The 18308-nt window shown below is 42.2% G+C and overlaps 1 protein-coding gene and 1 pseudogene across 5 annotated transcripts in view; both read left to right on the top strand.

The window, feature by feature from the left end:
* The window catches only part of PRIM2 (DNA primase subunit 2), a 304068-nt gene that overhangs the window by 187172 nt on the left and 98588 nt on the right, over nucleotides 1–18308 (top strand). For all 5 annotated transcript variants that reach the window (XM_069564045.1, XM_069564046.1, XM_069564043.1 and 2 more), the window contains one exon: nucleotides 15918–15990. In XM_069564045.1, the coding sequence (XP_069420146.1) occupies nucleotides 15918–15990 (73 nt within the window). The remainder of the gene's footprint in view (nucleotides 1–15917; nucleotides 15991–18308) is intronic.
* LOC138425874 (small ribosomal subunit protein eS7-like) lies at nucleotides 2396–8548 on the top strand (annotated as a pseudogene).

Here is an 18308-nt window from a genome sequence, read left to right as displayed (position 1 = left end):
ATCAAGTTCTTGGTGAAAATGAAAAATGTGTTTTATTTTTACTTAAACTGAAGGAAATTTTTGGCCAACCCAATAAAATTTGGAAAAATAGAAACGAATTCCGCCTCACTAATATAACTGCTGCTAGGTTTTTCTTGTAATTGTTGTGATCTCTGTGTATATTTTTATGTAATAATAATTTAAATGGTTAATCTTTAAAAACGTTCATTTTCACTTAATATATCATACCTATTATGATAAAGGAGAAGATTACTTTTCATGGCTCTAATTTTAAGTGATTTGTAATATTTAGTTGAGGATGTATATATCTATCTTTACATCACCATTCCCGTTTCATTGGATATTTAGGCTTTCTTTGTTGACTAAACCTGTGAAGAAAAACTGCAGACTCTGAGCTGCGTCTGTGGCCAGGTGAGGGCTTGGCAAAGAAGGGGCGCTGCGCTGACTCGTGAGGAGGAGGCGTCGCCCAGCAGCGAGCAGGGCGGGGAGCGAGGCGCCTTCCTGGGGCAGGAGAGGAGAGAGAGTGGCCATGTGCCTAACAAGGGAAGCAGTCACTTGACAAAGACAGAATTCAGAATAATGAATTTTAAACCTTATAGTGCGTCTGGATTAGCACATTTTATTGTAGCCCTAACAAATTATCAGAAATTGAATGGATCGAAACAGCACTTACTTTTTTCATACAGGTCAGAAGTGTGACTGGGGCCTCCCCAGGCTAAAATTGAGGTGTCAGCAGGGATTTGGTTCCTGTTGGAGGCTTGGGGGCAGAATCTGCTGCTGCGCTTACCTGCGTTGTTGGCCGGGTTTAGTTCTTTGTGGAGGTGGGCCTGAGGTCCTCCCCCGCTTGCAAGCTGTCGCCAGGGCCACATTCCTGCCTCTGCCGCCCTTGCCCCCGTGGCCTCTCTGTGGTCCTCGTGTGGTCCCCTGCCTCAGCCAGCAGTGGTGCACCAGTCCTCGTTTGTCAAGGGTGACTTACTTGGCTGCATATCTGCCCCCTCCCTGAGGAAGCTTGCTGCTTTATAGGCTCATGTGGTTGGATAGTCCACATGGAGACCCAGGAAAATCACCCCACCTCAAAGTCCCTCATCTTAATTACATCTTCAGTGGCCTCTTTGCTATGTAACCTATCGTGTTCATGGGTGAACATCTTTGGAAGCCATTGACCTGCCTTTTACAGTGAGAGTTTTCCCTTGGATTGAAGACAGCTTTTAATATCATTCGCTTTCATCAGTTTTACAAGTAAACCACTTCATTTATGTACAATACTGAATTACCCTGGGGTTTTATTGTTAGGTCACTTTGTTAGCTTAACATGTTGAAAAGTTGAAAAAATGGTTAACAGTGATTTTTATAAGAATATAAAGTACTGCTTTTCTTTTCAGTGATAAAGAAAGAAGATAGGAAAATCTTTCCTTGCTTGTTCGACTGGCCATCCAGCCAAGGCAAATAGATACCTTTGTAAATGGTGGACTTTGTAGTGAGATTGTATGTATTGGCTGTGACTTGGGAGTAGGTGCAGGGTCACAAATCTTTTAGCATCTGAAGAGTTAGTTTTGTTTATCGTTGATTTAATACACATTACGAGGACTGCTTGGTGCCAGGTATGATGTTAGGTTCTCGGGATATGTATTCACTTTTGATCTTACAGAACTGATTGTTGGTCAGAAAAGAGAATCTTGACTAAAGTAATTGCAGTAAATTATGGTGGCTGTTAGCATAGGAGCAGCCCCTGACTCTGGGCCCACGGCCCCCACAGTGCTGTGTCCATGCAGCTTGTTCCCAGCTGGAGGGTCAAGTGTCCATTCATTGCGAGTCCAGGGTTTCTTAGGCATTTATGCTTTGTGGATGCTGTCAGTCTTCCTGGAAAGCAAAGTTTATGATTATTTATGTTTTTCAAGTAGTTTCATTGCCTGTAGTTATTAAATTTCCCATTCTTTACTCTTTGAGTTTCTTTAAAATATTGATTGTCCTGTAGTTGAGTAACAAATTATTTTTCACTGTGTTAGGCATAAAGCCCTAACAAAGTACAAAATAGTGATGATACTATGGGAAACAGTTTTCCTTAAAAGCCTGAGAAAACGTGGTAGTTACTGTGAAATATTAGCAGCTAAAGAGCTTTGCAGTGGAACTTTCTGTGATGATGGAAGTGTTCTGCACCTGCACTGCTCAACCCAGTAGCCAGCAGCTGCTTAGGCTGTTGAGTGCTTGAAGTATCGCTCCTGTGTTTTTATTTTAATTCATTTAAATTTAAATTGTCGGTCGTAACTGACGCTTATTGGATTGGATAGCACGTTTCTCTGTCATTCTTGAAATGTGTTTAGATAATCATGTATTTTAAAAAGTATAATAACGGTTTTTAGATGAATGGTTATGGATTTCTTAGTCTGTGATGGCCATGCCCGTGGTCCTGTGGTTCAGGCCCCTCTGGGGATGTGGGGCGCTGAGCCGCGGCAGCCCGGCCCTCGGGGTAGGTGGGCCCATCGCCCGGAGCCGCCCCTGTGCCGGCCTTGCTGGAGGCGTGCGGTCAGGGGGTGTTCAGGCTGCCCAGGCGGTGAGCTGCTGGTGCCACATGTGACCTGTGGGAATTTTGCAAGTCTCCATGTTTGTGTCCTGGCAACCGGACACAATTCACAGCAAAAACGAAACTAAATTTGATAGATTGGGCTGAAGTAAGCCAGACGGCCCAGACTCACCAAAGGTGAATGGTGCCCTCTCAGCTGTTTGTAGCTACTGTGTAGGAAGCAGCTCTGAAAAGATAACTCAAAGGGAATAAGAAGCCCGTTTGTAGTTGAGCTGCTGTGGTGCTCGGTGGGCAGCAGACACACTGCCCACAGGAGGCCCCTGGGGACCTGTGTCATAGGGTGCACCGTGTCCTCAGCCTCATGAGGGCCCCTCCTGGTCACCAGCCCACATTCCTGGGCCTCTGTGACGCTCTCAGCTCTGTTTGCTGCGCAGCAGTGTTGCTGGCCGAAATGGTCATTTTTACGTGTTCATTTGATTTTGGTGTTTGTCTGGGGTGTATGCTCCATGAGAGCAAGGCGTCTCTGTCCTCCTCTGTTTTTCTCTCTCCCTGTTACCGCAACATGGCTGCACCTCAGGGAAACTCCTGGATGAGCCCGTGCTGGGAGAAGACCCTTCAGGTTTTGAAATTTACGTCTCACTAGGTGTTTTAAGTTACTAAATGTTGAGACTGAGTGAGATGGTAGTTTAGACAAAAGGTTGGTGAATTTTGTCAATTACATGGGAAAGCTCTTGGAAACACTAAGTAATGAAATACTCTTTATACTTCGTAGAAATTCAGTACTGGTTTTGCCTTTTGTTTTGGGACTTGGGACTCTTTCTTGGAGTCAGTAGCTAACTGGGGAGAGTCCTCTCTTTATTTTTGACTGTGTGATTTTAGAAAGACCCTCATTTTTTTTCCTCCAGTGACATATACAATTGTTGAAGACTGTATTTAAAAACAGAATAAAACCAAACCTGTTATGAACCTTGCTGTTTTGATCTATCGGATGAAAGCCTTAACATGATGAGCCATTGATAATGCTGTGCAAGAGCAAAGGAGTGTGCAGGAAGTGTGTGACGGAGTCTCTAGATGTGACTTGTCATAATCATACTCCCTAGCTGTCCCCTTCATCTCCTCTCCCTCCAAAACCCCACTAAACCCCAATCTTGTGCTCCTGACTTTCTGTTATTAGGGAACAGCTGTGAGGGGACACTGCAGCATGCCTCAGCCTGTGATAGCCCATCTCAGAAGCACCCCGTCCTCTGTGAATTGTTGGGGAGATGAGACAGTGACTGTCTAAACCCCAATCTCGTGCTCCTGGCTTTCTGTTATTAGGGAACAGCTGTGAGGGGACACTGCAGCATGCCTCAGCCTGTGATAGCCCATCTCAGAAGCGCCCTGTCCTCTGTGAATTGTGGGGAGATGAGACAGTGGCCGTCAGTTCAGTGTCTTAGTTCTTCTGGGTATTAGAGCTTTATTTCACGCCCACCCACCCTCAGCTTTTCATAACCAGTCTCTCCGGCAGCCTTTTCTTTATTGTAATCATTTGACCGTCCTGGGTCAGAGTCCAGTCGAAACAGCCTCTGCTTAGGGAGTCACGTACTTGCAGAATATGCTGAGAGTGTAAAGAAATATAAAGAAATGTAGTCATGAAAGTAGAGATCTTTTCGGGGGGCCCTAAGTGTATATGGTGAAGACACCTATGTAGTGTTGTAGAGCTACTGTCTTAGGGATGGTATGTGTATATTTTGTTTTAAATAAATTTTATTGAAGTATAATTTACATACAATGAAATGTACTCCTTTTAAGGGTGCAGTTCCATGACTTTTGACAATGTGAGGTACAGGTATTTTTGATAGAAAAATGAAATGCATCTCAGCGCTCTTACAGTTCATTGGACTGTTGCCGCTTAGAAATTGGAATAAATAGGAAAACATGGAACACATGGGAAAAGATGAGGCCAGCCTGAAACAAGGAAGAGTAGTGATTGTGCTGTTTGTAGTCCTCGCTTGATGTGGAAACCCATGTCCGCCTGAGTTTTTATTGGGTTTATCTGCCTCTTGTCTCTTAGTCGTAAGGAAATATGCATCATTATCCTTCATATTGTCTGCTGGTACTTTTTTGGAATTTTTTTTTTACGCAAAATGGAGTAAACTTCGTGCTTATGGAAAAATAATTTACATTCAATTTATAATAGAATTTTATTGATTTTGTTCTCATTGGAGTAACTTCAGGCAAAATCACCTGGGCTAACATAAGTTGGATACCATTTTCAAGGGATTTAGATGTAGAAAGAAACTCATTCAATTTCAGTGGTGACAGCTGTTGAGTAAATTTTTCTGATACCCTCACAGCAGGAAATGATACATTGTAACTGTGTTTCCCTGATTTCCTGCACACTGCTGAAATCGAGCCTGACAGGACTGTGCTTTCTGAATGTCTGAATAGCCTAGTTTACACAGTCAGAGTATTTTTTTAATGTCCAAAGTAGATAGAATTGTGATTGCAAAAGTGGATATATGGGTGACATATAAAACCTTTGTTTGCTCTTTCAAAATTGTTTTTCCATTTGTACTGTGGTTGCATTTGAGTTTCTTGGAAAGGTTGTATTGGAACTTGGTATACTTTTATAGAATGATATAGGAAATTACAATATCAGCTTACTTTTTAATTTAAACAGAAATATGTTTCCTTAATGCAGAGGTCAGTTTTGATTACTTGCAGTGCTTTCTTCACTGCTTTTTTATTTGATATCAGTTTTTAAATTATGATAACCTATAGCCGCAAAGAGTCAGACACGACTGAGCGACTGAACTGAACTGAACTGAACTGAACTGATAGCTGCCAGATAGAAAGGAATAAACAGTGTCAACCTCTTTCAAGACTACTGGTAAATAGTTGACACAGAAAGTAAATGTGTTTTACGTGTCACTGTTCTATGAACCTCAGAGTTTGTCTGTCGGTGAGGAGTGAGGGCATGGAGATACTTTTTGAGGTTGGAAGGTGGGTTCTGTCCAGCCTGGGCCCCAGTCCTGTAGTCACTGGGACTACTCATACCTACCCCAGCATAGCTTCTTACAGATGAGAGGAGAATGGAGAGTTGTGATTAAGTGTCTGTTGAGGCCGTCTGAGTGCAGGTTAGAAAAGAATTTCCAGACACAGAGAACTGCAGGAAAGAGTTTATTAAGAACAAAGAGCAGAGAGAAAGTGGGCACTTCGAGCGCACAACTCCTGACAGGCCAGGGAGGGTCGACAGTTTTTGTGAGTTGGTAGCCAATTTTTATAGCCACAAGACAAAGAAAATTCCTGCTGGAAGGTTGGCATTAGTTGATTGGTTGGGGTGCTATAGAGTGTTTACTGGAGTGGGCATCTTTGCCTAATTTGGAATCAGAAAGCTTGTTAGTGGTGATCAGGGGCTTTTGGCAATGGTAACAAATGATCACAGCTTCAGAGTGACCTTGGTTCTGGGCTCTGTTTCTGTGGACCTTAGTACAAGGCCTTGCACCTGTGGCCTGTGGCAGGACTCAGCAGTGTTGCGGTGGACCATGAAGCCCAAAGACTCCCAGACAGAACTGTGTTACCCTCGATCCCCGAAGATTCAGGTGCACTCAGTTCAGTTGCTCATTCATGGCTGACTCTTTACGACCCCATGAACTGCAGCACGCCAGGCCTCCTTGTCCATTACCAACTCTCAGAGTCCTCCCAAACCCATGTCCATTGAGTTGGTGATGCCATCCAACCATCTCATCCTCTGCCATCCCCTTCTCCTCCTGCCCTCAGTCTTTCCCAGCATCAGGCTCTTTTCAAATGAGTCAGCTGTTCGCATCGGGTGGCCAAAATATTGGAGTTTCAGCTTCAGCATCAGTCCTTCCAATGAATATTCAGGACTGATTTCCTTTAGGATAGACTGGTCGGATCTCCTTGAAGTCCAAGGGACTCTCAAGAGTCTTCTCCAGCACCACAGTTCAAAAGCATCAATTCTTCGGCGCTTAGCCTTCTTCACAGTCCAACTCTCACATCCATACATGACCACGGGAAAAACCACAGTCTTGACTAGATGGACCTTTGTTGGCAAAGTAATGTCTCTGCTTTTGAATATGCTGTCTAGGTTGGTCATAACTTTCCTTCCAAGGAGTAAGCGTCTTTTAATTTCATGGCTGCAATCACCATCTGCAGTGATTTTGGAGCCCCCCAAAATAAAGTCAGACACTGTTTCCACTGTTTCCCCATCTATTTCCCATGAAGTGATGGGACCAAATGCCATGATCTTCGTTTTCTGAATGTTGAGCTTTAAGCCAACTTTTTCATTCTCCTCTTTCACTTTCATCAAGAGGCTCTTTAGTTCTTCTTCACTTTCTGCCGTAAGGGTGGTGTCATCTGCATATCTGAGGTTATTGCTGTTTCTCCTGGCAATCTTGATTCCAGCTTGTGCTTCCTCCAGTCCAGCGTTTCTCATGATGTACTCTGCATATAAGTTTAATAAGCAGAGTGACAGTATACAGCCTTGATGTACTCCTTTTCCTATTTGGAACCAGCCTGTTGTTCCATGTCCAGTTCTAACTTGCTTCCTGACCTGCATACAGGTTTCTCAAGATTCAAGTTACCTCCAAGCTAATCAGAATTCATGATGCTTCCCTAACATAGAAATGGCAAACTGTGGCTCAAGTTTGGAACCTTCATTTTTAAGCACAGTGCTGTGAAAACAGGTATATTAACAGTCAGCTGGAGTTGCAGCTTGTATTCCGAGTATGACCAGCAGAGTCTGACTTAACTTGGCAGACAGGAGTTAGGACAGGTCAGCTGGAATTTCTCCAGGTGGACCTAGTCCTCATGGGAGGATCTTGGCAGCCTTGGTCACTGTCCTCTCTCTGTGACCATGCTGCTCAGGATAAGCAGTGAGCACCACAGACATGAGCCACATGTGTAATTTTAAATTCCGTCTCATTGATTTTAGTAATAATCTTATTTAACTCACTTCAACGTGTAATTGGTATGAAAATTTATTAATGAAATGTTTTACATTATTTTTTCATGGTAAGTCTTGGAAATCCAGTGCAGACTTTACACTCATAGAATGTCTTAATTCTGACTAAGCTGCATTTCGAGTACCCAGTTGCTACAGTTGGCTGGTGGCTACCATTTTGGACATGCAGCTTGGCACAGCTGGGTCCCTTTGAAACCTGCAGTGTTTGCAGTTGGAGTTGGCACTGTGAAAACTTCCTAAGAGTGTAGATACAGGTATAACCTTCCAAATCATCAGGTTATTCAAAGACATCTAAATTCTACTTCAAGATTAAATATTATATGTGATAGTATAAAGAAGATAGGAAAGAAGTTTGCTTTCTTCCTGATAGTCAGGTGAAGAACCTGGTGAATGCTAACAGTAGAGAAAAGCAGCAGCCAAAATGTCTAGAGGCCTGGGTGATGATGAGTATTACAGTCTGACTGAGGTGTTGGCCACACTGGCAGGGCCCAGGCTGTGTCCAGGCCCAGCAGGATCGTGAAGCCCAGTGGTGAGAAGCCCCCTGAGTTTGAGTTGGGCATCTCCCAGGCCCTCCTGGAACTGGAGATGAACTTGGACCTCAGGGCCCAGCTGCAGAAGCTGAACATCATGGCCGCCAAGGAAACTGAAGTTGGTGGTGGTCAGAAAGCTATCATAATTTTTGTTCCCGTTCCTGAACTGAAATCTCTCCAGAAAATCCAGGTCCTTGCTGGTATGTGAGCTGGAGAAGTTGTTCAGTGGGAAGCACATTGTCTTTATTGCTCAGATGAGAATTCTGCCTAAGCAAACTTGAAAAAGCTATAGAAAAAACAAGCAAAAACTTCCCAGGAGCTGCACACTGGTAGCTGTGCATGACACCATCCTGGAGGACTTGGTTTTCCCGAGTGAGATTGTGGGCAGGAAAATCCGCATGAAGCCAGATGGCAGGCAGCTCGTAAAGCACAGCACAACAGTGTGGAACCCAAGGTTTAACGTTTTCTGGTGTTTATAAGAAGCTCATGGGCAAGGATATAAATTTTGAATTGCCACAGTTTCAGTTGTAAACAAATATCACTAAATAAAATATTATTCACAATTTAAAAAAAAAAAACTTGAGTGAAAAATCATGCAACAAACGCATCTCCTCTGATCCTCACTGTAGCCCACGGAGGGGATATTTTTGTGGCCTCTTTGATGATCCCTGTCTCCCTGTAAGGAAATTGGAAGCAGAGTCGACAGGCAGTAAGTGTAACAGCCGGGACTTGTAGGTCTGACCCCTGAGCTCCTCACCGTGCTGCTTGGCTCTCCCTTTCTCTGCTATGCTCCCGGATTGCTTTCGGCGATTGGACTTGGGAAAATTATGAAAGTGCGGAAGAATTGTGGCTGATTCTTAAGCTGCTGCAGCTGTTCCACTGCTCCTGCTCCCTTCTTCAAGTTTCTTCACAGGGCTGAGGGAGTGATTAGAGAGGGATCACCTGTGTTGCCAGCTTGCGCCCTGGGGCCCCGTGTCTGGGGACTTGGGGCTGGGGGCTCCCACAGACCACTGAGCAGAGGTGTGATGGCTGTCTCTGCTGAGTTCAGTGCCACAGCAGGAAAGGGTTTTTTTCCTTAACCAGCTGATTTATCGTGAGACCCACAACCCACTTTTGTATAATTATTTCCGTTTGTTTCGGCTCTTATTTTCAGTACCCAAACCTGGCTCCCTATTGAGACCTAAAGTGCTTGTTATTGTCCTTAGTGGTTTGTTGAACAGGGCTTAGTTTTCTGTTGTTTCTGAAAAGACCAGGCATGGGTCTGCCTTTCACAATCAGATGTGTGCAGTTGTGTGTGTTTCAGAACTCTTTGTATCGCCACTGCATTTTTATTGTGTAAATTTGGTGTTTGTGTGGTGGTGTTCGGAGCACTGATTCCCTGTGGCTATGACTGACTGTGCCTTCCTGTCTCGTGATCCTCAGCCCCCCTCCTCCCTTGATTTAATGGGACTGAAAATGGTATCATGTCAAATATGGTTATGTAAATATGTGTTATGAATATTTGAAAGTCTTTTCTCCTTTCAGCTTTAATTTGTTGAAACTCTTCTTAGCTTTACAATTTTCTGTTTATTGTGACTTTTAACTCTATTGGAAACCTAACTCTGCTTACCTCTTTACTGTTTAATGAGCAAGATAAAATGGGAGGGAAAGGTTTCTCAGATGTGACTGAGTTTTAATTAAGTTGCATGTAGGCCTGTTGAACATGTAGGAAGATGCTCTTGTATCTTTTGCGAACAATTAGTTCTCTTATTGTAGATGAACAACTTAGCACCATCACCTCAAAAAACAGAAAAAATAATCAAGGACAAACACTGACTTTCTTCTGTGTAAGCTAAGGGTTTGTTACACACAATTGCAAAATTTAGTTTTCTCAGAAAGTATTATTATGCACAAGTTTAGGGTTTTAAAGGTTTTAAACTTGACAAGACCTTCATTGTCCCTTGACAAGACAAAATCACTGAAGTCACGATTTAGCACTATGTTATTGCAAAAGGATTTGCCTTTTATATTGATGGTTTTTGCTCGGAGACCTGCGTTTCATGGCCTGCCTGCTCAGTTTCAGCTCTTTTTTCTCTCTTGCCTCTGCTTGTCTTTTTTGCCGCCTATCTCTTCATCTATAAACTGTGAAATTTCCTTGGTTTCACTGATCTCTTTCTACTTGTCTATCTGATATGTGCTAACCCTCTACTTGCTGAGAAAACAGACTCTTTTATTATCCCTAAATGTCACCTCTTTATCACGTGCTTACTTTTAAATGGTCCAGCAATGCTAATAAACTCACAATACGTACTTTTCCGAACCAGGTCAAAATTTAAGAGTGTTTTTAATGCAAATAAAATTGTTAAACTACAAATGGTAAAAACACTAAGACCACCAGGCCCGTGACTTTCCTGTTACTCCTGCCTGTGGTCTCCTGCTCCTCCCTCTGCTGCCAAGGCCACCCAGGGCACCTTCTTCCCTGGCCTTGAGCTGGCATGGCAGGTGTCTCTGATCAGCCTGGACACTGTGGTCAGTTGTCTCAAGAGCATTCTCCGGACACTCAGAATTCTGGATGCTGTCCCTGAGCACCCCCTCTGTGGTGCCGTTTTGGGGCTGCATGTGACGTGTCCTCCCCCTGCTTTGAGAAGTGCCTGTTCTCTGCATCCTCATCAGGGTTCTCAACACCTCGTCATGTTGCACTGTTTGCATCATCTCTGGGCCCATCACGACTTTGTGACTTTTCCTTGGTCAAAAAAGTGCTTGATGAAGGACTGAAGAACAGTGCAGAGACTCTTGAAAGTTTATTTTTGAAAAAAGGGTAATTAGAAGAGGACAACTACTGTGATAGAGAAGATGTCTGTTATAGAGAGTCTGACATTCTAATGACCTTAAAAAAATAAGGTTCATTCTGGGTTTTATGCATTTCTCTAGTTCAATTTGGTGAGTGCAGATGTTTGTGTTGTTTGTACAGTGCAGTATAACTGTACAATTATAGTGGACTCAACATCTTTATTCTCTGACTTTTTGGTAACTTGAGAAAAACAATACCATTTTATGTAAACCTCAGTGCCTTTCGCCTGATACTCTAACAAATAGAAGATAAATTAGCATACAGGATGGAAATAAGTTACTCTCCACATTTATGGATGAACAACTTGGTGGCTCAGATGATAAAGCATCTGCCTGCAATGCAGGAGACCCAGGTTTGATCCTGGGTTGGGAAGATTCCCTGTGGGAGGGCGTGGCAACGCACACCAGTGTTCTTGCCTGGAGAATTCCATGGACAGGAGCAGAGGTTCATGGGGCTGCAGAGTCAGATGCAGCTGGAGGACTAATGCATAGTCTGCACGATTAACGCGTAGTTTGACTGATCTTTTTTCTTTTTCACTTGTGCCAAATTAGTGGCTAAACTGAAAATTAAATCAGATTTTGACTTTTTAAAATTCTCTGATTAGTCATAAATTCCTCTTTATATTTGGCAGGATAATGATTAGTGAAATAATTTGAATTTCGTGACCCATTAAAATATGTATTTTGTCCACCGTATTGAAAAAGTGACATTTGTGTTATGTCTCAATTAATTTTTCTATGGAAGATTAGAAGCAAGAAAGCTTTTATGCTGACTAAATCCCCCTTGTTAAAACTGTATATTAGTGACAGCGAATATTTCTTAAAGCTGTGATTATTTAAAATGGGCTGAAAACAGTGTTTTTTGGTGTGTCTGTATCAAACCAATTAGAAATTGTTTTTACTTTTAAAAATTACAATAAAAAAGTAGTAAAACATTTGTATTAGTTTTTCTCTATTACCCTAGTACAGTGATTAAGAAGTATTTGTTAATAAAATTGATGAAGTTTTTAAAGTCATAAAACTGAGACAATATTTTGACAGTTCATTACGCATGTTTTCACTCATTGGTGTAGCAGCTGCGTTATTTGAAAGCTGTGTGACATGAAGCTGCCGCAGGCTCTGAGGGTGGCTGAGGTGCCTCACTTGTCCTGGGCCTGTTGGGGGTCTCACCTCATAGCTCCCTCTGCACTTCCAAGTGAAAGCCAAGGGTCCCATCTCATGAGCTACTGTGAGTTGTTCTTGAGGATTTTTATTCGTTCATGGCATCACTGTTTGTTCCTTTTTCTTTTACCTTAATTGCCTTCCTTTCTCTGTCTGTTGCTGCTACTTTACAGTTTTTACCAAGACTTCTCTTGTCTGGAATATTATTATATTCTTCCAACTGATTTTCTGTTGCCCAATCCTTCCAGTTTCTGCTTTCTTTCTCGAGTATAAACTGCTCGTGTGAATTCTTGCCCCAGATAGTTTTATGGTTCTTTACTGCTTACAGACCATCGGATACACTGCTTCTCATGATTTCTTTTTCTTGTATCTGAAAATCCTCCCCACCTTGGCTTCACCTATCCATAACTAGTTCAAGTATGTATTAAATCGCTGTGATGTACCAACTCCTTTAACCAGATACAAGCTAGCCTTTCTGATCCTGAATGAATGGAGGAGAAATCTCATTCCCAGTACTTATGCTTCAGTTCAAATTTCTATCACTTTTCTTCTGAGAGTTCCACACTTGCCCTTACTGGGTTGGCTGGTGGCCATTTTCCTGTCTATTCATAATGTTTTTAGAAACGTGATGTTGACAGTTTCCTTATATTCTCTCTGTAATTATTTATACCCAGCAAATTCATTGTGTTTATCATTGTTGCCATTCTCTTTTTAACTTTTTTCCTTGAAATTTGGCCCTTTTGCATATCCTATCAAAGCACTGAGGAAGCATTTTAAACTGCCTTTCAGGTCCTCTTTATACATCTTCTCTTTGTACTTTGTATACTGCATTAATCTGGGCTGAGAAAACTGTTTACTCATAACTATAATCATGTTTGTACATCATTTATACAAAGCTTTTATATTTGTTCATGTATTTGAGCTGAAAAGTTCTGTTAGATGATTGTGATCAATTTATAGCCTAAGAAATGCAAGGGTCAGGGAGTGACCCAGCATCTCCCAACTAGGGGACGGATTCTCTCCAGGATCAGTTGCCTCCCTTCCCATCCTGTTTTGTGGTCCTCTGTACTTACTGGTCAGGACTGCCAGAAGGCAGTCTTATGTGTGTACTGGAATATGTACATTCCAGTCTGTGCACTGGAATATGCTTTAGTGATTTTAGTTAGCACTTTGAATTTATGATTTCATTTGATTTCCCCAGCATTTCTGTCAGTTAGGCAGGCCTGGCATTATTAATACTATTTTACATTATTAACATTATTTTACAAATGATAATAATGCTGATTGCCAGTTTGCCAAACGAGTGATTTAAAGACCAGAAACGAGAGCAGGTCTTCAGACTCGTAACCCTATGCTGTTTTCATTGCCCTATGTATAAAATACATTGGAAAGTGAAATGTGTTTTTACTTTGTCGGGATTGAACCTGGGTCAGAAAGATCCCCTGGAGAAGAGAATGGCAACCCACTGCAGTATTCTTGCCTGGAGAATTCCATGGACAGAGGAGCCTGGTGGGCTACAGTCCATAGAGTCGCAAAGAGTCAGACACGACGGAGTGACTAACACTTCATTTCACTGAAACAATTCTCTGTTTGTGTTCTGTTTTAAAATGTGAAATATTAAAATTAAATGGCAGCTGTTGTTTTAACTTAGCCTCAGTTTTGTGTGCTATGGCACTACTAGTCTAAGGCTAAAGAGAATGAATCCCTTTATGGTATACTGTCAGAAATTTGTTACTGGAGGGAGAAATAAAACCAAAGGCCAGAAGATGTGTTTTAGGTACAGGATCGTTCTGTGTCAGTCTCCGCCATTTGCGTGTCCTGTTCTCAGAGTGATTCTGACCATTCTTGGCCCATAGAGGGGGGATTTTGGGGAGGGGACATCTGCACTTGTGACACTTTTCTCTCCAGTGGCTGCAGTGTCTTGGGATAGCTGGTAGTTTTGCTTCATAATCCGTACCCAGCATTTAATCAGTGACTTGATTGATTGTAGAACAGCTTTTCTACAGATCGGCTTGAAAGAAAGTGAAAGTGAAGCTGCTCAGTCGTGTCTGACTCTTTTTTGACCCCATGGACTATAGCCTACCAGGCTCCTCCATCCATGGGATTTTCCAGGCAGGAATACTGGAGTGGGTTGCCATTTCCTTCTCCAGGGGATCTTCCTGACCCAGGGATTGAACCCGGGTCTCCCACATTGCAGGTAGATGCTTTACCATCTGAGCCACCAGGGAAGCCCTTGAAGGCAGCCCTTGAGAGCATCTTGAGGTCATATGTTAACCAGCAGCAAGAAGCTCTAGTGCTGAGCAGTAGAGAGGAGAGCATCGGAATCCCTTGTGATTGTAACAATACTTTAGTCCAGAACTTCCTTTAGTTGTGGGGTCTGCATGAACCCCTGTTTGACTGTGGTTTTCTGTGTAACCATGTGGTTCCTGGATGTCTGCATCTGAGTCCTTGTTGATGGAGCTGTGGATATGGAGTTGTATCAAGGAGGTGATAAAGTGTACAGGTGGAGACTTCAGGTAGAATGAACCATGTTGCATTTCCTCATTTCTAAATATACAAGACGACAGTGTATCACAGGGAAGAGAGTAGTAGAGTAGTGTAGTGTAGTGAACAAACAGAAAGTTGGGAGTCCAAAGTTTGAATTCCTGCTGCACTGCTGACTTGCTCTCTGACCTCAAGTTCCCCTCTTCTCAAATATACAGTAAACTCACTTGCTTGGGGCTGTTGTAAGGATACAATTCAGTTCAGTTCAGTTCAGTCGCTCAGTTGTGTCTGACTCTTTGCGACCCCATGAATCGCAGCATGCCAGGCCTCCCTATCCATCACCAACTCCTGGAGTTCACTCAGACTCTCATCCATTGAGTCAGTGATGCCATCCAGCCATCTCATCGTCTGTCGTCCCCTTCTCCTCCTGCCCCCAATCCCTCCCAGCATCAAAGTCTTTTCCAATGAGTCAACTCTTCACATGAGGTGGCCAGAGTACTGGAGTTTCAGCTTTAGCATCATTCCTTCCAAAGAAATCCCAGGGCTGACCTCCTTCAGAATGGACTGGTTGGATCTCCTTGCAGTCCAAGGGACTCTCAGGAGTCTTCTCCAACACCACAGTTCAAAAGCATCAATTCTTCGGAGCTCAGCCTTCTTCACAGTCCAACTCTCACATCCATACATGACTACTGGAAAAACCATAGCCTTGACTAGATTAGAGGATATGAATGAGTACTCTGCACATGTAAGTGCTGTTCACATGTTACTTATTTTAATGAATAGTGATTACGATATGTTAAGTCCTTTAACAAAAAATATTTCAACTCCAACCTGCTATCAACACTGCAGGCAGGCAGTGCCATCTCCATTTGACAAACAGGGATCCAGAGTGTGGAGAGTCTTGGTGACTCACTCTAGGGTCTGCTGAGCAATGACTTCAGACATAAGCTCTGTTTGTCCCTAGCTTTGTGCTGTGCTCTTGGAGAAGGAAGTGGTAACCCACTCCAGTATTCTTGCTTGGAAAGTCCCATGGACAGAGGAGCGTGGTGGGCTAGAGTCCATGGGGTCGCAAGAGTTGTACACGACTTAGTGACTAAACCACCACCACCACTGCACTGTGCTGTTACAAGGGGTCAGTAGTAGAGGACTGTGAACTTCAACAGTTTGCGTATTGCTCTTAAGGAAACAGCACTCTAGATTAGGAATTGGGAGACACAGATGAGCACTACATTTCTGTATTATTTATGGGGAAAGTTACTTAAACATATTTGGTGAAATACCTTTGAAATACTTGGCTATGTTTCTCCTAAGGTTTATGTATGAAATGTTTTCTCGTGACTTTTTGTCAGAGTTTTGAAAATTTCCTTTGAGGTGATCAAAATATCTTTTATAAATTTGATTTGAATATTTTGTTCTTTTTTTTTAGTCATTCCTACACTGGTCAAGACTACAGTACACAGGGCAATGCTGGCAAGATTTCTCTAGATCAGATCGATTCGGTAAGCTTCGCATCCTGTTAAACCTTTGTCAACAGAGAAAACAGATTTTCTTAAGCCAAAGATTATGTTTAGGGTGGGGTGATGGAAGAGAATGTTATTTCATTGCTTGCCAGTCATTTAAAAAATAAATGCCATGTGCTGTGCATATGACTTTTTGTCATTATAGGAAAACCAAACAATCAGAAAATTATTTGTAGTCTGATAAAAACAATTTAATTAGTTTTGCAAAAGGAGGTTTCTTTTAAGTGATGACATTTAAATAGTATTTATGTGTTTATATTTAAATACCACATAATTTAGGAAAGGAGGAATGGAGAGTACTAAGTATAGCTGTCCCCTAGGGCTGCTACAACATCAAACCATAGGCTGGGTACCCTGAACAACAGGATCTTATCTTCTCACAGTTCTGGGGGTGAGAGTTCATGATTGAGCTATCAGCTATCAGTTTCTTCTGAGGGCCTCTCTCCTTGGCTTCTGGGTGTCTGCTCCATCCCTCTATCTCTTCCTCTGCTTAGAAGGCTGCTAATCACCTTGGACCAGGGCCCCACCCCCATGATCTCATTTAACCTTGATTGCCTTCTTACAGGTCCCAGCTGTAGATACAGCCACATTCTGAGGTTGTGGGGTTAGGACTTAGCATATAAATTTGAGAAGGATGCAGATTATTCCATGACACTAAGTATATGTCTCGTGTAGCAGCCAGAGTGGGCAGTTCATTTCAGCTTCACTTTGTGGCTCTATAGGGGAATCAAGGCGTGTACACTCAACTGTACTTTTACTGTATAGTATTTCACTTCAATGCACTGTAGGATTTCTGCATTACCCAGAAAAGGGAAACTAAGTCAACCATAAATAATCTTTGTTTAGATAATTACCAAACTATTTACAGTAAATTAAAAGTACATTGAGGTTTTAATGCTTGGAAACAAGAGTTATAATGGTGAGTAGGGAGAGATTCTGAGATCATCTTCCTATTTGAGAAATTATAATCAAGTAGAAGTTGTTACAGTGAAAGACAAATAGGCTGCCTGGTCAGTCAGGGGAGCAAAGTGAGACCCATGACTGCTCCCAAGCAAAGTGGAACCTGCCAAGGAGCTCATGAGAGGTGGGAGTTAAGTCTCAGGAGGAGGATACTTGAGAAGGTGAGGGAGATAACAGCTGAGACCATAAATGAAAAAAGTTTTCTTTAATTGTTAATTTCTTTAAAACATTTATTTGAATTTGCCTTTTGAGAGCCATTTCTCTTATTTTTTGGGTTATTTTAAAATTTCATCTGTGATTCACCAGTTATACTTTTGAACATTTATCCCAGTAAAATGAAATGTTAGATATACATGAAAACCCATACACTCATTTATTTGAAATAACCCTCGACTGGATTTGACCCAAATGTCCTTCAATGAGTGAATGAGTGAATGGTTAGACAAATGATATTACATCCACACACTGAGGAGATATTACTCAGCAATAAAAAAGGAATGAGCTATTGATAGCTGCAATAATTTAGATGAATTTTGTAGGAAGTATGCTGAGTAAAAAGCCACTCTCAAAACTTTATATGATTCTATTTATGTAATGCTCTTGAAATGACAAAGTTACAGAGGTGGAGAACAGCTTAGTGGTTGCCAAGGGTTCGGGAATGGTGGGGGCAGGCTGCAGAAGATGGAGGTTATAAAAAGGGAGCCTGGTGGGGGGGGTCGGGATTCTTCAACCTACACGGGAAAAAGTTCCATAGAGTTAAGTACACAGATATGAGCATGTGAGTGTCACAGACAATCCAAGATGAGCGGATTGTGTTAGTGTCAGTATCTTGGTGGTGATAATGCACTACAGGTTTACAAGATATTACCTTTAAGGGAAACCTGATACATGACATTTCCTTGTATTATTTCTTACAACTGCATGGGAATCTAAAGTTATCTCAAAAGAGAAAGTTTAATTGGGGAAAAAAAAAGAAATAGGTAAAATAAATGTCAATAATTTACTTAACCTACCGTACAATTGCACTCATCTCACACGCTAGTAAAGTAATGCTCAAAATTCTCCAAGCCAGGCTTCAGCAATACGTAAACCGTGAACTTCCAGATGTTCAAGCTCGTTTTAGAAAAGGCAGAGGAACCAGAGATCAAATTGCCAACATCCGCTGGATCATCGAAAAAGAAAGACAGTTCCAGAAAAACATCTATTTCTGCTTTATTGACTGTACCAAACCCTTTGACTGTGTGGATCACAATCAACTGTGGAAACTTCTGAAAGAGATGGGAATACCAGACCACCTGACCTGCCTCTTGAGAATCCTATATGTGGGTCAGGAAGCA

This window comes from Ovis canadensis, chromosome 20, assembly GCF_042477335.2.
Source record: "Ovis canadensis isolate MfBH-ARS-UI-01 breed Bighorn chromosome 20, ARS-UI_OviCan_v2, whole genome shotgun sequence".
Taxonomy (NCBI): Eukaryota; Metazoa; Chordata; class Mammalia; order Artiodactyla; family Bovidae; genus Ovis; species Ovis canadensis.
This window is presented reverse-complemented; position numbering and strand designations above follow the sequence as displayed.